This window comes from Molothrus ater, chromosome Z (genome assembly GCF_012460135.2).
Source record: "Molothrus ater isolate BHLD 08-10-18 breed brown headed cowbird chromosome Z, BPBGC_Mater_1.1, whole genome shotgun sequence".
Lineage (NCBI taxonomy): Eukaryota > Metazoa > Chordata > Aves > Passeriformes > Icteridae > Molothrus > Molothrus ater.
The window spans coordinates 60,848,708-60,871,881 of NC_050511.2; the positions used below are offsets into that span (position 1 = coordinate 60,848,708).

The 23,174-nt window shown below is 36.2% G+C and overlaps 1 protein-coding gene across 5 annotated transcripts in view; it reads right to left on the minus strand.

The window, feature by feature from the left end:
* Nucleotides 1-23,174, minus strand: part of FAM172A (family with sequence similarity 172 member A) — a 264,993-nt gene that overhangs the window by 119,810 nt on the left and 122,009 nt on the right. For all 5 annotated transcript variants that reach the window (XM_036403453.2, XM_036403451.2, XM_036403452.2 and 2 more), the window contains one exon: nt 14,655-14,873. In XM_036403453.2, coding sequence (XP_036259346.1) covers nt 14,655-14,873 — 219 coding nt within the window. The remainder of the gene's footprint in view (nt 1-14,654; nt 14,874-23,174) is intronic.

Genomic DNA, 23,174 nt, shown 5'->3' on the forward strand with positions numbered 1-23,174 from the left:
TTGCATTTGGTCTCCTCCCCAGGGCTCCTGCTCTCCCTAGCTCCCACCACAATTACCACTGAAGATGACTTCAGATCCTGTCCTACTTTCCCCACTTCAAATGCAAGCTGGGCTTTCCCTGGTGAGAGTGGTCAGGAAATAAAATTCAGAGTTATGCTATATATATATGTTCAACAGAGCAAGCTTGGATCCTAACATGGTAGGGCTAGGGCAGCAGGAGTGAGTTACTTTTCTGCTTTATACTCCAGCTTTATGGCACGCAAGAGGAAAAAAAAAAAGCAACTCCAAGACAGAAAAGCATTTTTCCAGCTAAACCCTCAATCACTACAATTCCTAACCGAAAACCTAAAGGAACTTCTGGATTAAAAACCTCAAACCACTCTCATCTCCTGTTTCCAAGGTACTCCAATCACCACTGCCTGGTGAGGAACAAGCTGGAAATCAAAACACTTTCCACTCTCTTGACCACAGGCCCTGCCTCTAAGCCTTCACTTAAAATATTTCAACAGTTCTGAAACCTGCTCAGCAATGCCCTGAAACCACAGAGCAACACAGTTAGTGCCCACAACTGCTCTTCAGAGAGGTGCCAGTGGTCTCAGCTGCATTATTGCCTCACTGGTTTAATACTATACTTCCTTTTTGGCAAATGTGGGACTTCATAGGAGGGCTTCAGAGCACCACTATGTCAGAAGCATGTAGATGTTAAATGATATATGAGCATTTTTAGGAGGCTGGTGCTGCAGATGGAATTTCTTATATTTGCACTGAAACTGAGAGTTAAACAGGGTGAGTTTGGAATGGATCTGTGCAAAAATAAAGAAAGCAGCAAACGTTATCTATGTCCTTCACTCTGCAATGACTCAGCCTCTCTGCATGGCAAATACCTTCTGCTTCTCTGTTCAAATGCTCTCCTTACTTCTTCAGCTTTTTATTTGGAAATTCAAGTGGCTTTATAACCTGAAAGGGTTTGCTGTTTACAAAGTAAATCCTGGATTTCAGGCTTAAATAAGTCTCAAATATTATTATATTGTCTTTAATAAAGTATCTGCTTGTCAGCCAGAGTAAGACAATTTTATCAGGCTGTTGTTCAAGTCTGGGTTTTCCCATTATTACTTCTGTTGGAGTCTGGCAAATCTTACCATCACCACCCAACTGTCTTCTAGTAAAGTGCAGGAAAGGAGATCAAAACCAAGAAAAATCAGGCAAAATCAGTTACTCAGTGGCTCTTAATTATGACCTTCACCAATAAGTTAATTAAGAGAAAAACGTAAGTAGACACAAATATGATAGTCATCTTTTTTAGTCTGGGCACAGGAACATCGCTGACTCACTGAGATGAAAATGTTTCAGGAGAATAAATAGGAGGAAGAAGGGTAATTAATCAGAGGAGGTTTTACTTACGAAAAAAGCCAACTGCTTTCCTTTTTAGCTCTCTGACAGACATCTTGGGTTTTGTGTATTTTTTCCCTTTTCCATATAATTTCCAGGGTTCCAGGTGAACTTACACATTCTAATTTAAGTAACAACTATAGCAGCTTGGCCAAAGATATTCCAATTGGTAAAAAATACTCAAAGACTGCAAAGCTGCATTTCAGTACTGTTACGGATACCTACATTTTACATTTTTTATGCCTCCTTGTACTTTTTTCTTTCCAAACTACTCAATCTCAGGGACTGCCCACAATGTATTTCTGCCTATAACATAACGGACCCAAACAAACACTGCCTTTTGTATGACCAAATTATGGGAAAAAAGAGTATTTCCTAAACAAACCATCAGATTGTATCTTCATAGATAACCTCCTTAGCAGCCACGTTTCTGGCAATTAACAGATTAATTGTGAGAGCAAATAAATAAAAATGAATACAATACTTTTATAAAAAGAACTATCTTCATAAGACACAAAGAGATCATGCCAGTCATTTAACTGATTACACGCATTTTTCTCAACACTAAAAGCAATTCCTTTGGAAATGAATGCACCTGAAACATTCAAAAACTCTCAATGGAAGTCATGTAGAACTGTTATTTTTCTATTTTCTATAGTACTCAAAAGCCTATTTATTATCCTGTTCTTTCAATCTGTTTATATGCTGTAATGAGAAACAGACTTTTTTTTTAAACCATGCTATTGCAAGAAAATTACCATTCTTGCCAAGGAAAATGCAGCTTTCCCCATCACAGGAAACAACAGATCTACAAACTTCAACACATTTAAGTAAGGTAACAATTTAGTATTTTCATTAACAGCTATGGTTTCAGAACAAACCTCAACTGTAAAATCTCTGTTACAGAGTTTCTATCTTTTGTGTGAATTAAATGAAATGGAATGGCTTTGCTCTGCACTGTTCTTCACTTCTCCATTTCTATTTATTACACTCAAGAGCAGTTATTTAAGTGAAAGAAAGATTTAACAGGCTCAAAGCTATTTTATTTCTCTTAATAAGGACTGCAAAGTGCTCAGTACTTTAAGGAAACTGATATACTACTTAATGCACAGTTACAAAGATTTGGTTAAGTGCCTTAATATGTAGAGGACTACAGTTAATTGTATTTGAAGGAACTGTCATTAGCTTATAATTATCTAAAAACAAACACAATCTGAAATTCAGATTTGAATCTTCTGTTGTTTCTCATTTGAATAAGCTGAAAAGTTGAATGTTTAGCGATTTAACCCTGAATTCTGCTTCCTCATTTTCCTGTGCAGATGCACCTCTGTTATTTTTGTTTCACAATAATGTACCCTAGGAAATGATCTTTCATCCCAATGAATTGCTACACAACCTCAGAACCTGCCTGTCATACCTCTGTCTTGAACTCTGTGATTCCCTCGTGTTGATTATTTCATTAAAACAGGCTCTTTTCCACACAGATTAGCAAGGCCATTCACATTGCAGTAGTGGTGCATCGCTGTCGTCGAAGATCATTAGATATTAGATCAACAGCAATTTTCTTCTAACACATTGCAATTTTTTTTAACAACTCAAAACATCCAATTACATAACAGACAGCTTGGCTGTATTTTAAATTAGCACAGATGCTAAAGCCAGGAAATGTAATTCTCAGGATATCAGAACAAAAGGTTCAAAGTAAAAAAGAATTCTTATAAACCATAAGATTATCAGGACTAGACTGTCACACTGTGACCTTCCTGGCGTCTAGCTAATCTGACAATATTTGGCAGAGCATTGTTTCAAATCAATAACTAATTAACGAAGTACAAAAGAAGTTGTACTGTTTTTGAGCCTCCTTGTTAAAAATGGCTTTTGGTTGCACATGGGCAGAAAGGTCACTTTTATGACATCTTCAGGAGTCTTTCAACACCTTGCTACTGTCAGATTAAATTACTTTTAGCAATTAATTGTCATAAATTAAAACAGAAGCACATTTGTTACAGCAGGTTGTCATAATGACATACTGAGCAGTTGTTTTGATATGAATTTTTCCCACCGACCCTCTATCATATCTTAATTTTTTTGGTTGACCTAACTGGAAAATTGGAAGCAATCTTGTAACTCAGGTGGCATAGTCCAAACATTGGGTGTCTCATTGAGATTATAGACTGAACAACAACAGAACAGAAATTCCAGGGATAACTGAAGATCCTGTGAATATGTATCTTAAATTAATATGTAATCTATGTCTATTTTGCTGTGTGGGATAACAAAAACCCTCAAAAAATCATTTGGATGCCACTTTTGTTATTGTTACAAATAGGCCTTGGTGCCACATTAATCCATTATTAGAAAACACCATTTGTCTGACATATTTTAAGACAAAGATTAAGTGCATTGGAACACCTGCAGCCTTCCCTCATTCAAACCATTACTTAGTTTTGGAGACAAAGATCCTTATTGAGATTTAATTTTAAAAAATTATGGTTTTTTAGTTCCTTTTTTTGAACTCCTCTGTATGCCGATGTCCATCTTACAAATTAGTTCTCCGACATTTATCATCTGAAGTTTGAGTTTGCTAAAAACCATTACACCAGGATGAAAAAAGACAACAATTCTAACAGAAGTTCCCTGGATAAACAGGAAAAGAGAAGAAGGACAGACTCCATTCTGTGTTGGAAGAGATTGTGCAGAAGAATGGATCTGGGTAACTGCAGGATCTGTTCTTAATGGCATCAGCATTAAAGCTGTAACCACTGTAAGTCTCTGGGTAACTTGTCTCTAGTTCTGGTTGCCCTCTAGAAGCTGATTAACCAGATCTTCAGGCTAATTGAGATACTGGAAGAGCTAGCTCTGACAGCTCTTATAATGAACAGCAGAGTACTGTTTAACAATCTACGTTGAACATATTTTTCTATTTTTGTTGTTAGCTCTATTAGAGTAAATGTTTTTATACAAACATATTCTAAACCTTAAATCTTGTTAAGTAATAAAGATGAAAATGAGTGGTAAGAACTCACAGCTGCCAGGTACCAGGCATCTTAGAAATTCCTGTGATCATGTTCATTCTATCCGAGTGCAATGACCAAACACCCAAGCAGCATGGACTTGTTTGGAGGTCCAGCATTCCCACAAAACTGGACAAAAGTTTCATAAGTAATTTGTAACTCTTCATGAACATGGGCATAGGTGTCAAGAGATGAAGAGAAGCAATGTTTCTGTGTAGGAGCTTCAAGGCAACCTGTAGGCAATGCACTGGCCTGCAGCTAAGCTTTGCTAGACAAAGTCTTCTAAGAAGCAGTTGTGTACAGGCTTAATTAAACCACTATTTACTAATGCTTTAATAAAGGACAGACTTCTTAATTCTGTCATGTCTATCCACTCCTAAACATGCACTTTGCAAATGATCTATTTACATGTCACAGGGTGTTCTTACTCTGAAACTCAAGAACTGCTTTATAGCTGAAAATGAAATCTTGTGGACTCAAATTAGCAAGGTAGACAAAATCCTGATTAAAAAATAACAAAGGAGAGGAAGTAGGAAGGATGTGGGCACTTGTATCCTCTCCATTATTCCAGAATGGTCATGCTAATAACATCTGGACAACATCTGTGAAAAAACTCGTACTGCTGTTCTGGTTGAATATCTTTCAGGCTAATTCAAGATAGCAATCTGTCTTGGGGAAATTCTTGAGCTCTGAAGAAATCATGAATATTTGAATATTTGCTCAACACCCCAGTGTTAAAAATGCCAAGAAATATCAGTGCCTGTATGTAGGGGTTTATATCTTTCAATATGCATTTCTGTAGCAGTACATGCGCAAGATCACATTGTTTTAACCATGCTGATAGCTTGGTAAGCTTCTGGTATAAATAAGGTCTAAAGGTCTAAGCTTCTGGTCACCTACCCCTCCTAGTGTGGATGGCCAACCACAACCTCAGTAGCAGTAAATGTTCTGAGACAGTGAAATTTGCCTCTCTTCACAATGTCCACAAAGTCTACTCATAGATCAAATACTTCTTTGAGGGCTGAGTTGAAACTTTGCAATGTCAAATCACTGAACTACAGCAGCTGGAGAGAACACCTGAGGGTCACATAGTCCAAAACTATGCTCAAAGTGCTTTCTGCCAGGACTGGTCACAACTGCCATACCTCACACTTTCCAACAAAAGGAAGAAAGTGGGAGCTCCGTAATTCTAGTGTCGCAGGAGTGAAGAAACGTACGATGTGAAAGCTCCTCAAATCTTGATTTAAAGGCATTTGCACACACTCCAGAGAAGTCCTGAAGATGACTGCAGCACTTTGGACATGAAATAATTTCTGTTACTTCCATGCCATAACATTACCTTTCCAAATTTGTATGCTCTGTGGACCCACAGTACAAGTGAGGCAGTGGTCATCTTTTGCCATCTGTCTTTGATAGTCTAGCAAAGCTGAACTCTGCCTGGTCACTTTATCTTTGAGTAGAAACAGCTCTATTCACGGTGTTCTTAGAAAGTGATGTCATGGTTATTTACCACCAGTGTAACAGAGTAACAATAATGTCTCAACTTCTGCTCCAGTGCCAACACAGTTTGCACCCACCAGAGAAAAATCAATTTATGCATCAGCAAAATTGTAAGTCAGCTAGAGTAGCTCAAAACAGAAAGGGAAAGGAAATGGTAAAAGAACATAATGAACTAACAGCAAACAGCAGAAGAAAGGTATTTAAGACAAGTGGTCTTAAATCAATCAAATGCTGTTATTTTAAGATCTATCACAGCCATAACTCATTTACTCACTTAAGGCAATGCATTCAGAGCCTGCATGCAGTCAGAGCAGCATGCAGCAACTGAAACCATGACATAACTCACTGAGGATAACTTCACACACAGTCTTCACTCATAATGGATTTAAAGATAATCAACAGTCATTAAATGTAAGCCTACCTTTTTTTTTGCAACCAGTGCAAGGGACACATGATAAATAACACAATCCTGTCATCAAATGTGTTTGTTCATTTTTCAAACATGAAAAGAGCAGTAGCTAGAGAAGTAGGGAGATGTACTACAAAGTGGAATGTGAGAGGGCAGTGATGCATTGAAGCCTAAGGCCACACCTGGAAATCTTTCGAAATTACTTAGGCAGCCTAAGCTTTGCTAAATTTCTTCATTACTTTATTTGATAAATTCAAAAGAATTCCTCAGCAAACCAGATCCCAAAGATATAAAGATCTGTCATCTTAATATCTACATGCAATTAAAGCTTCTCTTTTCCCAGGTTAAGAACAGAGTAGTTGAGACACAGTTAAGTGGTAATTGTCCACTTTTATAGGACATAGGCTGAACTGGCAAGATCCATGAAATTAGATTATTATCAGTCACACAGCAGGTGGAAAAGATAGGAGATAGGAATGAAGGAAATGAAGGAACATCTGCAAGGAAACACCAGTCCAAAAGAACACACTGCAGATGCTTATGAAGTACCAGCTGTATTGCCTGAACTAAATAAATTTTAAATCCCTTGCTATATTATATAGCTGGATACACTGATTAAATTTTTGCTTTTGGGAAAAAGAAAACTTTCCAGTCTCATGTATCCTATGTCTGTCATAGCCTGCGTTAAGTCAGAGGCCATCTTATGGAGTTCAGAGGACGCCAAACATGCAAGAACATGAGTAGTTTTTGTGTGCTTTGCTGTAGGTAGTGCCTGTGTGCACAAACTTGCATGCATACTTGCATGATAGTTTTCTCATGCCATGTTTTTACTAGAAGTACCAGACAACAAGATCTCAAAGTGCTGCTTAAGAGCCCAGAAAATCTTTGGTTTCCTCAACACATACAACTCTTGGTAATTCTAAATGCACATCAATCTCACTTAGTAGTTTCTCTCCAAGCAGTGCCATCTACGGGAAAACAAATAAAAATTCAAGTTTTACTTGAAAATATACAAAATACACCTCACTGAGTATCAACAAATTCATTCTTGCCAAGCACTGATCAAAAAAGACAAAGAAAAAGAATGAGAATCAACTGTTAAACAACAAAAGTGTAGAACAATGCGTCTGAACAGCATGCAGCCCATTCAGGGGAGAAAACCTGCTACCAACACCTCCAACCACAAAAGACAGAAGCATTTTTGATCAGTTTAGAATCCACTTTTATCCAGAGAGATAGAGAAAAAACCAAGAATTGAGCTGAGAGAGGAATGGGAAAATTTCTCAAAATTTAGATGAATTAATGTCTGGAGATAATTGTAAAACAGACTAGGAATGAATTCTGCCTGGACACTATCAAAATGAAGTTAATGGCTCTGAAGTTAGTAAAACCTAATTCTGGGGGAGTGCTGATCTGATATGGAGTTCACTAAGACATAGCAAGAACAGAAGGACAAAAAGGTCTTCTAAAGACTCCCAGTAAAGCATATTTCTTTGCCTGCAGCGTGATGGGAACAAACTGATTAAAAAGATCAACCTTATTGTTCAAGATATAAAGAATTCAAAATAACTTCACACAATATATAAATTCACAAAAGTAAGAATTTTGGTTAGTAAAATCCTTAACTTGTAAGGATTTTAAAATTAAATTAATTAATTGCTATAATACTTAATTTTTCAAATTTCAGCCACCTATGAATTGCAGGGTAGAACCAGCATTTCTTCCTGGGCAGCTTATTCTACATTGCTCCACGCCTCTGTCTCCTCCACTATTTCTAGTCTGCTTGGCAGCTGTCACTGCTGCAGGCAGCCAAACAGCCTACACAGGAACCACTAGATTTAACTTAGTCCCATAAGCTAGATTTTTTCCCCCCCCTTCATATTTTTTCTTCAATTTACACTTTGTTTTCTGTAGCAGATGAGGTGAAAAAATCCTTCAACTTACTGTGCATCCTGTACCCCAGTTCCCTGTCTGCTGACATTCAATTCCTAGACTCCAAAAATGTTTTTCTGATCTCCATGCACTGCAGTACAGCCCTCATATCCTCCTCTCTAAAATAAATAAATATATTTAATAAATTTAATAATTATTTCTAGATGGATTTGGTGGGGTAGTATGTCTCCAAAGAAAAGGGTTAATTTGCAATAACGCCCTTCAGCTTAAGATAGCTACAAATATGTATCTTAGAAACTAATTTTTATCACCTCCCACTATATTAAGTGTCTTATGGCTGACCAAGAAAAACCCATGTGAAGAACATTCAAGTTTTGCAAAAAGTTGTATGTTGCCACTCAAGCTCCTGCTAAATTCCTTCTGCCAATTTTACCAAACACACTGAAACCTAGTAGCAAAACATGCAACTGTGTGCAGGAGGTTAGAGAATATTATCCTTGTTTTTGGATATCAGCTACAATCCTTGCGCTCTGTTAGATTAATGATAAAGGATACCGGCAAAGTGCAATTTGCCCTGGCTCAGAAGACCTAGAAGGTCTTTGTAGTCCTTTGCTGCAGTCAGTCTACAATCAAAACCAGGCAACATGAGCATTCAAGATGTTTTGAGTGATTTTATTCACTTTTTCCTGCAACAAGTATGTCTGCATTCTGCTGAGCCAGTTTTCTCCACCATTACCCCACAAAATAGCCACATTTATGAGCTGGAATGCCATCTGAGAAGAAGGAGGACTCTTCTGATTTGTAAGCAAGAATCTTTTTTCAGCACCATGGGAGCACCATACAGCTCATGGTGGGAGGAGAAATGCAAGCTGGTTCTTTCTTTTGTAAACTTACATGGCTTGCCTCGCATTTTAGGAGCTGGATCTAACAATGGACACATGTCATTACATGGCATCATGTAATGGATGTCTGGAAGACACCAAAGCTAGATATTCCTTTTCTTTGATTCAAACATACTTGTGAAACGCAGAACAAAGAGAGGGTATAGCAGAGAGAAGAGCCAGTGTGTTCTTGAAGAGATACAGGATTTCCCTTCACTGATTATCTGTGTCTCTGATTTCTCAATCACTCAAGGAAAAGAAGACAAATAAAACTTTCCAGGATTAGTAAATGCAAAATTTACTATAAGAACTCTTTATAATCTCAGGATTATTAAAAATACCTAAGTTACCTGCTCATGCTAAATGGCCTATGCATAAATAATTGAACACGAGTTTAAATTCTCCACAGTTTAGCTATTTAATGTAAGATGCCTGTTCATTGTAGTATGAATAGCATGAAACATGACATACATTTTCTTTCTGATTTACAGAAACTACTGTAAGAACTTAAAGCTTATCTGACTTTTTAGGAATGATGTGGTAGCCTAACTGCAGGTGCTAAGTGTCATGGTATATGTTTAGCTTCCAGCTGCTGGCCCAGAGTGGTGCAGGTCTCTAGTAGCATAGATTCTGCAAGACCAGATCTCTCCAGGTGTTACTGGAGCACTCAAAATGTCACTACACATTTATGTTCAGCACTTGACCTGCAGTGTCTTCTCAACTCTGAATGCCCAGTGTCCAGTACTACGTGGGGCAAGAACAACACCATGGTAGTTTCTAGGCAGTTCTCACAAGCTTTTTACTATCAGCATTTGATTTTGCAGCTGCTTAGAAGTGAGACTTCTCAAGAACATAAGGAAGTAACAGGCTTTAAAAGTGGGCAGAGTAAAACCATGTGGTATTTCAGACATGTACATATAAAGTAACGCTGGCTGTTGTAAAAGGGGAAAAAGAACAGGCATTGTTTGTTGTACAAGGGGAAACAAAACATCAGCATGAGACTCTAGGGGCTGAAGTCCTGACGCCCACATTTGCCACAGACATTCTCTGTGCTGAACATGTCCCTTACCTCTCAGGAGCTGTTTGCCTAGAGCTTGTCATTTTGTCTCCTCTGGTGGAATAAACAGCTTATTAGCTTTGTCTCAGCAGCGGGCTAATGTAGTCACACAGGCTTTGGACAAAAGCAGGCATGCACCTTGCCAAGTCAGAGGGTAGGTCATTGGCCCAGAGATGGCCACAGGGTGAAACCGGCAGCTGGTGGGACTGTGGCTATGTTGGGAAATGGCTCAATCCTCAAAGTGAAAGAAATCCATGGCTCTGAAAGGTCATCCCACACAAGCGGACACTCTGCTGTGACCTCCAGTCAGGCTGTGTTTCGTGTCGGCCACACCGAACAATGAGCAGAAATGGCACAACTGTGCTTGCACGCTTGCCAGGATTTCCTGTCTGCCAATAGTCCCTGCTTACTCAACCGTGTATTAAAACAACTTTACCACTTTTTTCCTAAATACTGACACAAATTATCCATATTTATCGATTTTTAGTAAAACAGATTAACTGGTTGCACATGATCTTTTCCTACTTAATCTCTCACAGAAGATAGGGAAAATTAATTATGAAAAGTATGCTACATCCAAAATTAATTTCATTAATATGCTGTTAATAGAAATGGCACTGCTATAGATTGTACTATAGTAAAAATAATATTTGTAATAAGAATTATTCAAGCAGATAAACTCAGTGGGGAAAAAAAGGACAAAATCCCTATCATACAGGCTTTGGAAAGGCTTATCCTTTTGTCCACAAAACCTGACCCCTTTAGTTGGTCTGATAAAAGTAATTCTTCCTACTTCTTCCTTGGTTGCCTCTTTGATATCCTTCAACTGTTGGGGCAACAACATTATTGCAAATTACTATCAAATGATGCAATTTATACTTTTTTTTTGCATAATATTATAGAACCCACTAAGTATTCCTGTTTAAATGGTGAATGCAGTTTAGAAGGGGGAAAATACTAATTTACATTTTTAAGCATCTTCTAACATGGAAAAGACACCATCAGTGTGAAAATCTATAGGGAATATAGGGAATCTATAGGGAGATGGCTGAGAATGGAAGGAATGATCATGCTACATTTAAGGATGCATGATCTGTTTCCATAGAAAAAGGTAGAGAGCAACAAATTCTCAGTTCATTTCAGTAACAAATGAAGGCTGGCTAGGGTAGGAAGTTTCTGGGGGGAAACTTTAAAAAAATCATTAGCCCATATGTACAGAGCAGCCTCTGGTGGTCTAAGAAAAAATGGTAATGTTTATAACTAAGGATAGAAATATGTTTTTTAAAAGGATGTATGTACATATTTAGCTATTTTACTCAATCCTCCACTCAACACATTAAAAACCAGATGCTTTTAAAATGATCTGTCAATATGCTTGTTAAAATCTGAACAGTAAGAGTATTAAAATTCATATGCATTCATTAGCACATTATATAAAAGTAAAATGCTTGTGTTTAATCATTCCATAAAAGTATTATAGTCAATGCTGATTATCAAAAGTTTTTTTTCCTGGTTTGCATTGCTAAAATTGAAAAAAAATTTACAAGAATGTTACAGAATTGATGACATTTTCTGTCTTCACTCGTGAATTCAGTTGGCAGATGTTTTCAAGAACAAAAAAATCTGTCTTATTGCAAAACATATTAAGCAGGTTTTCCTGCCATAATGTTTGACATGATGTTTATTACCCAGACCAAATCAGTTCCTTTAACAAGCCATAATGTATGCCAGAAAGTACATTATTTCATAGTTAAGGAAACTTCCAGCATGAAACAGTAACTACTTTGATCTTTCAAGAGCACTATGCTTAATGCATTACACACTGCCATAGTCATTTTCATTTATACTCATTTTGTACAAAAATACAGAGCAGTTTGATATTTTGTATTTTGAGATTCAGCTTTTACACATTCTTGTATAACCCAGCTATTTTTTTTACTATGAAAATAAAGAAAATACTTAATAATAATAAACATAATTACCAAGGAAGAGTTCTAATTCTCTGGTTCTTGGAAAATCTAGCTGCATAAGTGGGAACATCGACCAGACAGTTTTAATTTGTTCAAATGGCATTTCCTCATTTGATCACAACAGATCTCAATGACCCTATGAGAACACAACTGAGAATATTTATTCCTGCTGCTTAACAGTCTGAAACAATTTCTTCAGCATATTTGACACAGCCATGTTTTTCCTTCCATGTTAGATAAGTTAAAGCCTTCCTGTAAGGAAATTTTTCGTCTAGTCTATCCATGCTTTTTCCTACTTGGCAAAGTTGACATAAGGCCTGCTCAGGTTTTTCAAAACTCTTTGATGAGATCATTACAAATCTTAATATATACCATCCTTAAATATCTCTGCTGAGTGATGTTTTATTTCAAGAGCCTAGTGAGTCAAATGTATACTGTACTATACTATACTATACTATACTATACTATACTATACTATACTATACAGCAGGATTGTATCTGAATTGCCCTTTGAGATCACCCCGAACCACCACCAAGACAGCAACCTGGAGGCAAGTCCCTGGGTGCAGGCAGAGAGCAATTCTGCAATATGGACTCAAGCATGGGAGGCAAGAAAATAGCAAATATGGCATTGCACCTCTTGCAATCATCTACAGACTTAGCAGTTCTGACCAACAGAGTAAATGGAACCCTATTGATAGTCCAGTTTTGTTTCATAAATTGATAAGCAAGGAAATTGCATTGGTTTGTCCCACAATACACTAAAGCAGGTATGCTTTTCTTTCTGTCTCAAAAAACTGTACTAGAGTCTACTAATTAAAAAAAAAACCAACAAAATAATAATTTCAGAAAACAACACCATACTCATCAGAAGACCCAATTTCAATTTATTAGTCTGAAGAAGGAGACTACCAACCACACTTACACTAAAACATATACTACTTTCCCTGATTTGAAGAAAATCAAATAAAAAAAACATCAACAGTCACATTTTAAGGCATGGAGCTGTGCAGAAAGGAAAATGGGATGGAACAAGAAATTGTATATTTTGGGGGTGTCAAACCTACTGAAACCAAATTTCACGTATCATGAGGCAAGAGTCATGAGAAGGTAGAATTGCTAAAAAGGTTTTGAAGAAAAGGTTCACTTTCAACAAGGGAACACTGAGCCTGTATGCTGACTAGACTTCTTTTCAGACAAAACAGCAGCACTGTCCACTGGATTCTCATGGACCTTAAGTTAAAACTGGTTGCCCCTCTTAAGAAGGAGGGTTTGGCTAGTGGGTAGAATAGTATCTTATAAAACAGATGCAAACAGAAAACACAGTGCCTTGTTGGTGACTTTGAGTAGATATATATGCATTCCTTTGCTTCCCATACTCAGGTATTTTTCAAAAGACAATAAATATTTATGGCATTAGTGACAATCTTGTATCCAAGTTACTAACCCTTTTAACTAGCCAGCACAGTTATATTTCTTCCACAAAAATTGTTATGCTAAAAATAGATTAGCAGGGGCATATTAAAATTTAAGATGATTCTAACATGTATCTTACTGTATTCTTCTCTGTTTCTCACGACAATGACATACTTTTTTTTTGATTTGTTTTACCTTCACTGTGGAGTTTCTGATATGTTTTACTGTTGAATGAAAATGCTGACTTTCATAATAAGGGTTTTGGAAATTATATGACTCAGTCTGGAGTGTATAATGCATAGAATGTACATGAAGCAGAATGTGCCAATGTGCGTGTAATATTGTTTGTGCCCCCTGCAGAATTAGAAATCCTTGGGTAGCACTGTTATAATGATCCCATGCTGGTAGCATTACAAAGTGCAAAGGTTCACTGAGTCAGAAAAGGGCAAGGGACAGAGTTTCTTTATCATACCATTCTCAAATTATTCTAGCTTAAATATTTATTAATATATTAGCAAGTTTTCTCCTTTATCTGCCTTCAAAAGTTTAGCTCAAACACAATGGATGGCTGCTCATATAAAAACAATACATTACAGGGTAAATTTGCTACCACACAAGATGAACACTGGTATTTTCCATAATACACTATTAATTTGCCAGATGATAAAAACTATCAGGTTGTAACTACTGCTTCCCATGTAATGCTTACATGTTATGTATGCATTTATAATACAATAAATGCATACATGACATGTGAAGATAGTATGTTGCCTAAGCTTCACTACAAAGTCTTTTCTTATGAACACCTCTGTTTATAAAATGGTTTTTAAGAAGTCTTTCTTAAATAATTTCTTTCTTGCTAACATCAGTGAGTTCTTCTGGGGTTTATCTGAAGTTTCCCTTTGAAATTAGAAAGAAATTTTCTGTAATACTTCCAAAGGATCATGATCAATAAATGACCAAAAATACCAACAGAATAAAGAGCCAGGAACTCTGTATAAACTCTTGAATTCCATCTCAGTAATGTATTTGTTTTTAACAAAGCATGCTATTTATTAGCCAATACAGGCAGTAAACATACGTATGCATCAATAAAGAAGGGCAAAAAAACCAAAAAAAACTTACTCTAATATAGATCTGCATAGTTTCTTTTTCTTTTTGTGGATTTCGATACTTTTCATAGAAGTCACGCCGCTTCTTTGTTTCCTTCTGGATTTTATCTTTTCTTTCTCTCTTTTCTGCAGGTTCATCTGAGATATCAGCAGACAGCGGTATTTGGGCTTTTGTCTTCTCAATTTCAATATAATTCTCATTGGGATTCAGAACTATTACTCCATAGCCTTCCTGTTTTAGAAGAGAGTCACACACACATAGACACACAGACACACACAAACAAGAAGAAATGTGAAAAGGGAAATTTAATGCTTGAAAATGCTTTGCATTTACTTGAATGCTCTTTAGAACTTTTTTATTTATTTCAGCAACTTCACACAACATCATTTATAGAAAGGTTTTTAAGAATATTCTGTCATTAACAGGATATTGATGTGTGAATATGTATCAGTGCATGTACTTATGCTCATAGACATCCCTCAGCGTCAGAAAAGTTGCCTGTTTTACCTTTAAAATAATTGAATATATTGTTTTATTCATAAGCACTTTATATGACTTTTTCAGAAAACAATACAGGAACTAAAAGCAAAACGTTGCTTTAAGAACTCTACACAATAATGAATAAAAAGCTTTATGCCCAGCCAGTAAAAACATTTAAAATAAAAAGGATTGAGAGATTTTATATATAAAGATAGATACATTAAAGAAAGCATGTGAAAATTATTCACCACATTTTAAAATAGTAAAACCTTTTGTCTAGCTGACAATAAGCAACCATGCAGAGGCAAATAGCAGCAGTAACAATGAATCAATACCAAAACTGATTCAGTGGTGTTGCTTACAAGTCAACTCTTCATGGTGGGTCTGACTTTTTAGCGCATCTTTAAATCTGCTGTAAAAGTTCACTGGGATTATATTGTATATCAAACAAATGCAGAGCAAATTTGTGACCTGCAGGATGCTTTTGACTGTATAAGGTACATTTTTTTGTCTCAGGAAATAGGCTGATTGAAAAAAAAAAATTATGAATGAGAAATAAATCTTGAATAAACCAGCCAATCAAATGTTATGATTTTTAAATGATGGCAAATCACAAAAAAATCGTAATATTTATTGAAGATATAATTGCAAAGGAAAGGGGAAAAAGAGAAGCACATGCATTTAACAGATACGTCCCTAAAGAGTTCCCAGTCAAAATCAAGCTATCCTTTAGAAGTAAATTTTAATAAAGACTTACTTTTCAGAAACATCTATATTAATTATCTAATGGAACAGCTTTATTACAGCTTCTCACTTGGTGCTTCATTTTGCAATCAGTCCTGGCATGAGGATCAAAAGAGGTCCCCCATACCTAGCTGCCCAGAGCAAACCAAGTCCACCCCAACAAAAGATACTTTATTTGGGCTTGCTTTATTCTATTCTGTAGAGCCATTCACAAATCTTGTAGTTCATTGTGGCCACTGTCAGGTAGACAGACTGTCACTCACTGATTTTCTACAGCTGGACACACTCGACTAGCTATCAAAATCACATCTGAAGGGAGTTCCTACCCCTTATCCTTGTGCCCTTCTCCAATGTCTGCTGTAGCTTCTCCTCCCACCAAAAAATAAGTTAAAGGGCACAGTTACACTCTGCTAAACAGGGTGAAATAGAGGCATTCAGGATACTACCTCTGGCATAAGCAATGTAGTAAAAAAGGGTCACAACAGGCCAAAGAGAAAACTGTCTCCTTGTTAGATGCAGCACCATAAGGGGTCTTCTGTCACATGATTGCCCTGCCCTGCCTGCCATGAATTCAACTAGGATAAATATACATAAACAGTAAAAACATAAATAAACAATAGGGAAAGGGTGAAAGAAAACAGAAAGACAAATTTTAAAATCTATCCACACCATGCCTGGCCATATTAATGCACAATGCCATACTATAAGCACATGAATTTTACAGCTTGGAAAATTCCAAAGTCCAAATTCATCATGGAGAAGAATGTGGCTTACAAATCTTCCTAAACTGCACATCTCAGATGAAAGGATAGTTTTTGAGCCTGCTACTGCTGGAGTTTTTGCAGTACTTGGTAGACTGGTAGTTTTGGGGCTCTTCATCTTCTTGACTTGCTTGTTCTGAGCAGAGACTTCTATGTATTGATTTGTTTTGTTTTCTACACAATGCAAAATTCATGTGTTTACTACAGATCTGAAAGTTTGAAACTCTGTGCATTTCAACCTGATCACAAAACAGTCACAAAAATCATCAGAGAAGTGGAATTGGTCTAAGTTATTGATCATGCAACTTAAAATTACATTACTCATTTGTCCCCTTTTATGAGGACACAATGTCAATTTTTCATGTAGACATCAACAGGTGAATAAGATTCTATTTTTAAATTCACTATTTTAGAAATCAATTAAAGGATTTTTATTAAATATATTTTAAGCACTTTAACATGACTCCCTTTATATTTTTTCACAAATTCTCCCAGATAGCAGGCCTTTCCTGACAGTAGAATTAAAATAATTAAGTAAAACTAAACTAAGATTAGTTCCCCCCTTCTATTATGGGAAAGCCTAAGTCTTTCTCTTTGGAAAGTAATATCTTTTTGGACTGTTTTGCTTATATGATATGGTGTATCTCCCTTTCCCTTGTACTTCTGCATCCTAAATTTCAAGAAGAAAACAATGGCACCAGAAAGAAGATTTGAGAGTAACATATAAAAATCAACATAGAAAACCAAAATTACTGGTGAAATACAGCCAATTACAACTTCTCTCACTCAGCCTTTATCTGAACATTTTCTACTGAAAATAAATACTCTGCTCTAAATAACATTAGTGTAAACAATACGGCTTTTAACTTCAATTAATTTAAAAAAAGTAGTTTTTGTGGGCGTAGCTATACCATTCAAGTTCAGTGCAATCAGGAAATGAAAAAAAAAGGGGAGCACTAATGCAGTGAATTTGAGAAGCGTGCCAGTCAATGCAAACCTCAGAACACAAGACCACTAATATCTTAAAAAAGGCCTTTAGCAAAATTTAATAACAGACAAGATATAGTCTTTGGCATAAGTGTTAACACAGCCAAAAATCACATTCATTAAAAAGCATTGTTTAAAATGAAAGTCCTGTTCAGAAACACCTTTGCATGCAGGACTGCATTCATCTTTTTTTCACCATATACATTCCTGCAAGCTAGAAAGTATTAAATGTGCTATTACTATGTATTACTTCGCTATTTGTTAAATCAGTGTCACTAAAAATACCAATTTCAGCCATGATGAAATTTACATCATTATTAAAACATAGTGACCTATGCCTTAAGTAGCAGTCATCTAGGAGGGTTTCTAAATCTTGCCACACCCAGTGGTATTAAGTGGTATGCAAACATTAGGCAAAGTAGTAGTTTTCAACATAACAGTAGTTTTCAATGTAATAGTTTTCTCCTCTGTGACCAGTGTGCACAGAAAGAGAAACCACTCTATAAAAAGTTTTTTCATGATAAAAAGCTAAGCTTTAAGGACACTACCCCCTCATCTCCATCAATCTTCAGCCATCAGCGTACCAGTGATAAGACCTTATAATTATGGCAGACACTGACAAATAGAACTCCCAGCCTCTAATCTACAAAATTACAGTTTCTCTCTCAGACTAAAGCACCCGATTAACATTTCTTCCCCTCACGTGGTAGGTCTTCAAGGTAAGTAAAATTTAATCTACACTAACTCCTACCATTCTTCAGGTTGCTCCTTCTGGAGGTTGAGGATTGTGATGATGAAAGGAAAAGCAGGCTTACTAAGTCAAGAGTTGGAAAGAATCATGAACCTCAGTTACAATACATATATTACCAAGAGAGAACAAGGTAGAAGGGCCTTTTCCATTGTAATACATGAGCCAGAAATGGGGCAGTATGTTCTCTCTCTTACTGGAAGTTCAAGGGGGTAAGCTTAAAAAAAAGAACCTCAAAGTATTTGAGGTAAATTTCAAACAGTTTGAAATCTCCCCTGCCTAGCACATGAGAAACGAGCTGAAACCATTCAGGTCTGCATATTAATCCATCAGGGTAGGACACAATATGTGACAAAAGAGGTCAGAACCAGAGAGGTATCTTTTGACCTATGTAACTATCTTTTTGGACTGTGAGCAAGGATTTAAAAGAGATCATTTTCCTATGTTTGATCAACCTGAATTTTCAAGTTCAGGTTTCTATTTGTACGGTTGGTAGCAAGACCAGAATTAATTCCTTGGGGAAATGCAACTCAAAGCACTCTGTTCTTAAACCTGCCTGTGGTTAAAACAGACACAGCAATGTCCATTCATCTTTCTGAAAGACGTATGCTCTGTTCATTTCCCATCTTTACTGTGAGAAGTCACTATCTATGTCACTATTGCAACATTGTAGGTGCAACAGCAGGATGAGGTCATGACAACCAATCAGAAGTCACTAGTGAAGCGTTAAAGTAAACATAGCTGTTGGAGATGCAGCTCAGCTTGAAAAATGCCCCCTCCATTATTTGAGCAATTTTCTCAAGACGTGACCTGTGACTGAAACGCCTGAAATGTCAGTTGATTCTGCTTTCTGTTTCCACCCAATGTACATTTTGGCAACGGCACCCTGCTAACACTGTGATATTTCCATCCCAGATATACCTCAGCTGCCTGAATTCCAGCACTGTGTCCAAGTGCATAAAAATGCCATGCCTCTGCCAAATACACTTTGTCCCGCTAAGTTCCAAACTTAAAACAGCTCATCAGGTTAGGCAGGAAAAGAAAATGTACCACAAAAAGATTTTAGAGGACCACCTGTTGTCTATTATTTTTACATAGCACTTACTCATAAATCATAACACAGGGTAATTAATCAAGCTGTCAAAGAGAAGGTCAAAGGTTATGTGGGCGAGTCAGAAGGTCATGCATGGGCTGATAGAGGTCAGGGTCACACTGCATTCCTCATTATCAAGTTGGGATGAGAGACGGCTCAAGCAAACAAAAGTGAAAGCAGATGGAGAACTGAGTAGATAAAAAAGAGGAGAAAATTTCAGAAACAAAAAGAAGTGGAAGAATGTGAGTTACCTTCAAACAAGGAGGAGAATAGAGCAGAAATACACTGAGATGTTTTCAAAAGACAGCACATAATACAAAGAAACTACAGTTTGATTATTTATATACATTTACTACAACTTTCCATCCACTTTTTTTTGCAGATACTAAGCAATGCCACAAAAAGTGCATGGTAGTTTTGATTACATTGCACATCTGAAGTCAATATTTTCAGGGTAAATTAGACAAAATGAACTTTTTACTGTGATTAATGCAGATGGATATGTAAAATTGCTTCTAAATGCTTAAGTTTATTCCTTTTTACAGCTACAACCAACAGATGTTCAATAAAGAAGTTATAACCTGCTTGAATGATGTTTAAAGAACTGTACATTCATATACACAAATCTTTAATACACAAAGCATAATAAAAGTCTTTCTAGATGAAACAGCAGTTATAAAATATTCTGTCATTACACTGACCTGAATTAGATGCAGAATACTGTACAAAATTAGCTGTCAGCCTTTCCTCAAAATCTTTGTTAATCTCATTTTGAATGTTTGCAGCTTTATCAACACATGCATCAATGTCAGCTCCTTGGTTACTGAACCGCTGTACTTGGAAGAAGATATAATTAAAATGTTTTGGCACAGAAAAGGTGAAATTGTATCTTTTCCTGGTCCCTGAGGAGTCTGTAAAACATGTAGGATATATTGACAAACATACACCCTTGTCTAGAGCCCTGACATCCCAGGTCACCCAGCTGCTATTTTATTTCAAAACATTCACTTTACACTTACCCAAACTGCCACCTGCTGTGTAACTAACTTTTAATGGATATTGGTGCTATAGAAACAATAAACTCTCCATTTCCTTGCTCTTACTGCCTTCTATTTGAACACTGCATTACATCCAAAGGTATTTGCCTGCAGAACTGTATTTATCTTGTTTCACGATCTTTATGCTGGAAATTATTAAACATGCCATGACTATGTCTTACTTTACTATTTGTTATTTTGGTGCTAGTGCAGCTATACTAAACATATCAATGTTCAAGGCGACAAAAACCTATCAGAAAAGCTGTTCCTGTATTTTGAGTTTACTGCTGAAAAGTTTTGAAAAGAATTAATGTTTTACATCTCTATAATTAGCAACCCAAATATGTCTATGTGTTAGATCTGCAACCCTGTTTATGCTGTTTGTTTGCAAGGTCAAACTGAATAAAAACATCCATGTATTAAAAGGATTTTTACATCCTCAGTTGTTTACTGTATTCTTTATAGGGAACTTCCATGCCTTCACAAGCACTAGTTTCACTAGGATTTGGAGCAGGAAATTATTTCTAGTGGGAAGTGAGATACAAGAAACAATGCTATAGCATTAATTTAATCTGCGAATTAACAGAAAGAGCAATGCTCGTGTTCAACTGCTTCAAAACATTGTTTATTAAACATGAGACCCATCCCTTTCTCCCTGATGTGAGATTTGGGCTATTTGTAGAAATCACTGGAGACTGAATGGTAGTCAATCCACCCCAGCCATACAGGCAGGATACTGGGCTGCGAATAATCTGTCCACAACTGCCCAGGCTGTAAAACCAGATTCTGCTTTTCTTCACTAAGTACAAACATTTTTGGGGTCCATACAATCTGTGAAAGAATGAACTCACGAGTTTGCCCTCAAGATATTCTACAGGAACCCCATCTGTAAGTAAAGTCTGTACTCCAGAAGTTCATCCTCTCCCCTACTGCCTTAAAAAGCTATTTTAAACTCTTTTCCAACAAAAATTTCAAATGCTTCAGAGAGGTACAAGAAAGAAGAACTAAGATTTTAATGAAAATGTTATTTACATATAAATAGAACTTTTTGAAAGCAATAAATCAGAAATAAAATAAATAAAATAATTTTAATAAAGCCTACATGAATAAAAAGTAATTATTAGTTCTAATAAATCTATCAATAAGGAAACCAAGGAGAATATCAGTTACCCCCTGAAAGTTATGCTCAAATAAGTACAGATGCAAAGCTGGACTGTAGGATCTTTTAAATGTTTCTACGGTATTTCCAAATATCCTATTAGCTGACAGCAAAAGTTCTCAACTGCAAATTCATTTCTCAATACGCTTTGCCTCCTCCCTGAAAATGCCACAGTATGTCTTGATTATTCTCATTAGCACTTCATGATGAATATACCCCCAAATAGTTGAGTGTGCATTTTCTATGAAACACAATATGGAAAAATACCCATTCATTCCACAATAAACCTTACTTCCTTTGCTTTTGTAATACTGTAAAATCTTCGCAAACACCTTCTCTTTCTGAAACCCAGATATTTCAATGGGGTCAGGGTTTTTTCTGATTTGTAAAGTATTTAGCATGAAGAAAGGCAACCCAAGATGCCAAGATCTTACACTTTACCTTTCATTTCCAAAAATGTTTATGCATAAAATACCATGGGAAAAGATTAAATGTCAATCTCTTTGTAGGTCTGTATTTCAGTATTCTAAATGAAAAACACATTATGCATATAAGTGTTTTCTGTAAAATATTGAAGTTATCCAAAGTCTTGAAAGACAACTCCCATTTAGTGTCTTGTAACCAGAAATCCTCTGTCTCAATGACAGGGAATTCAGATGCTTTTAGCATGTGCATGTATTTAGTAATTCCCTAAGAAAAAGGTCAATTGTAATCTAACAGTAAAGCTTCTGGTTTGCACCTATCTTCAACAAACAGGTGCAATTCAGTACATTGATGCTCCTGCCTTCCCACAGTGACCTTGCCATGTCAGAAGATCTTATACTTCTGCTAAATAATTTAATTACTTATGAGTTATGGTTTCTTTGTAACCTTTTAAATGACTAACTCATTAAAATGCAGAAATATGCAAAACATGATGTCACTAGGTCAAACAGCTGTGTTGGTAAAATTATGGCTGTGGAACATAAAAAATATTATAATTTATTTTGCTCGTTATATGGCAAAAAACTTTTAAAATAGATTAACTTTATAATCACAAAATGCTATATCACCTCATAGTAACGATTCTTTTTACCTCCTGTGACCCTTCTGCATACATAAACCACAGCTTAAAAATCTTTTTGTTAATGTGTTTTCAATTTAAAATATTGGTGAAAAACACCATATGAAATGCTCATATACTTGGGGTTCTAGAAAAAAACAACTTTCAAATTCCCTTTGTTTTTATGAACATTTAAGCTTTCCTGAAGAGAGAGCACATAGCAAGAACATATAGGTATTTTTTAAACGTCAGCAATTCTTTACTGGAAATACTTTGCTAATTAGTATCACATCCAGTCTGGTCTTGTGTTGCTTAAAAAGGCTATCACTTTTTGAATCCTGAAGGTTTTTTGAATCTGTGAAGCAACAGACAAGTATTGCTGCAAATACGTAAACAAGGTATTATCACATCCAAAGTTTAAAATGCGTTATGTCTGTGCTACACAGCTGATTTACAATGCTAAAAGGAAAGGACAGTAAAA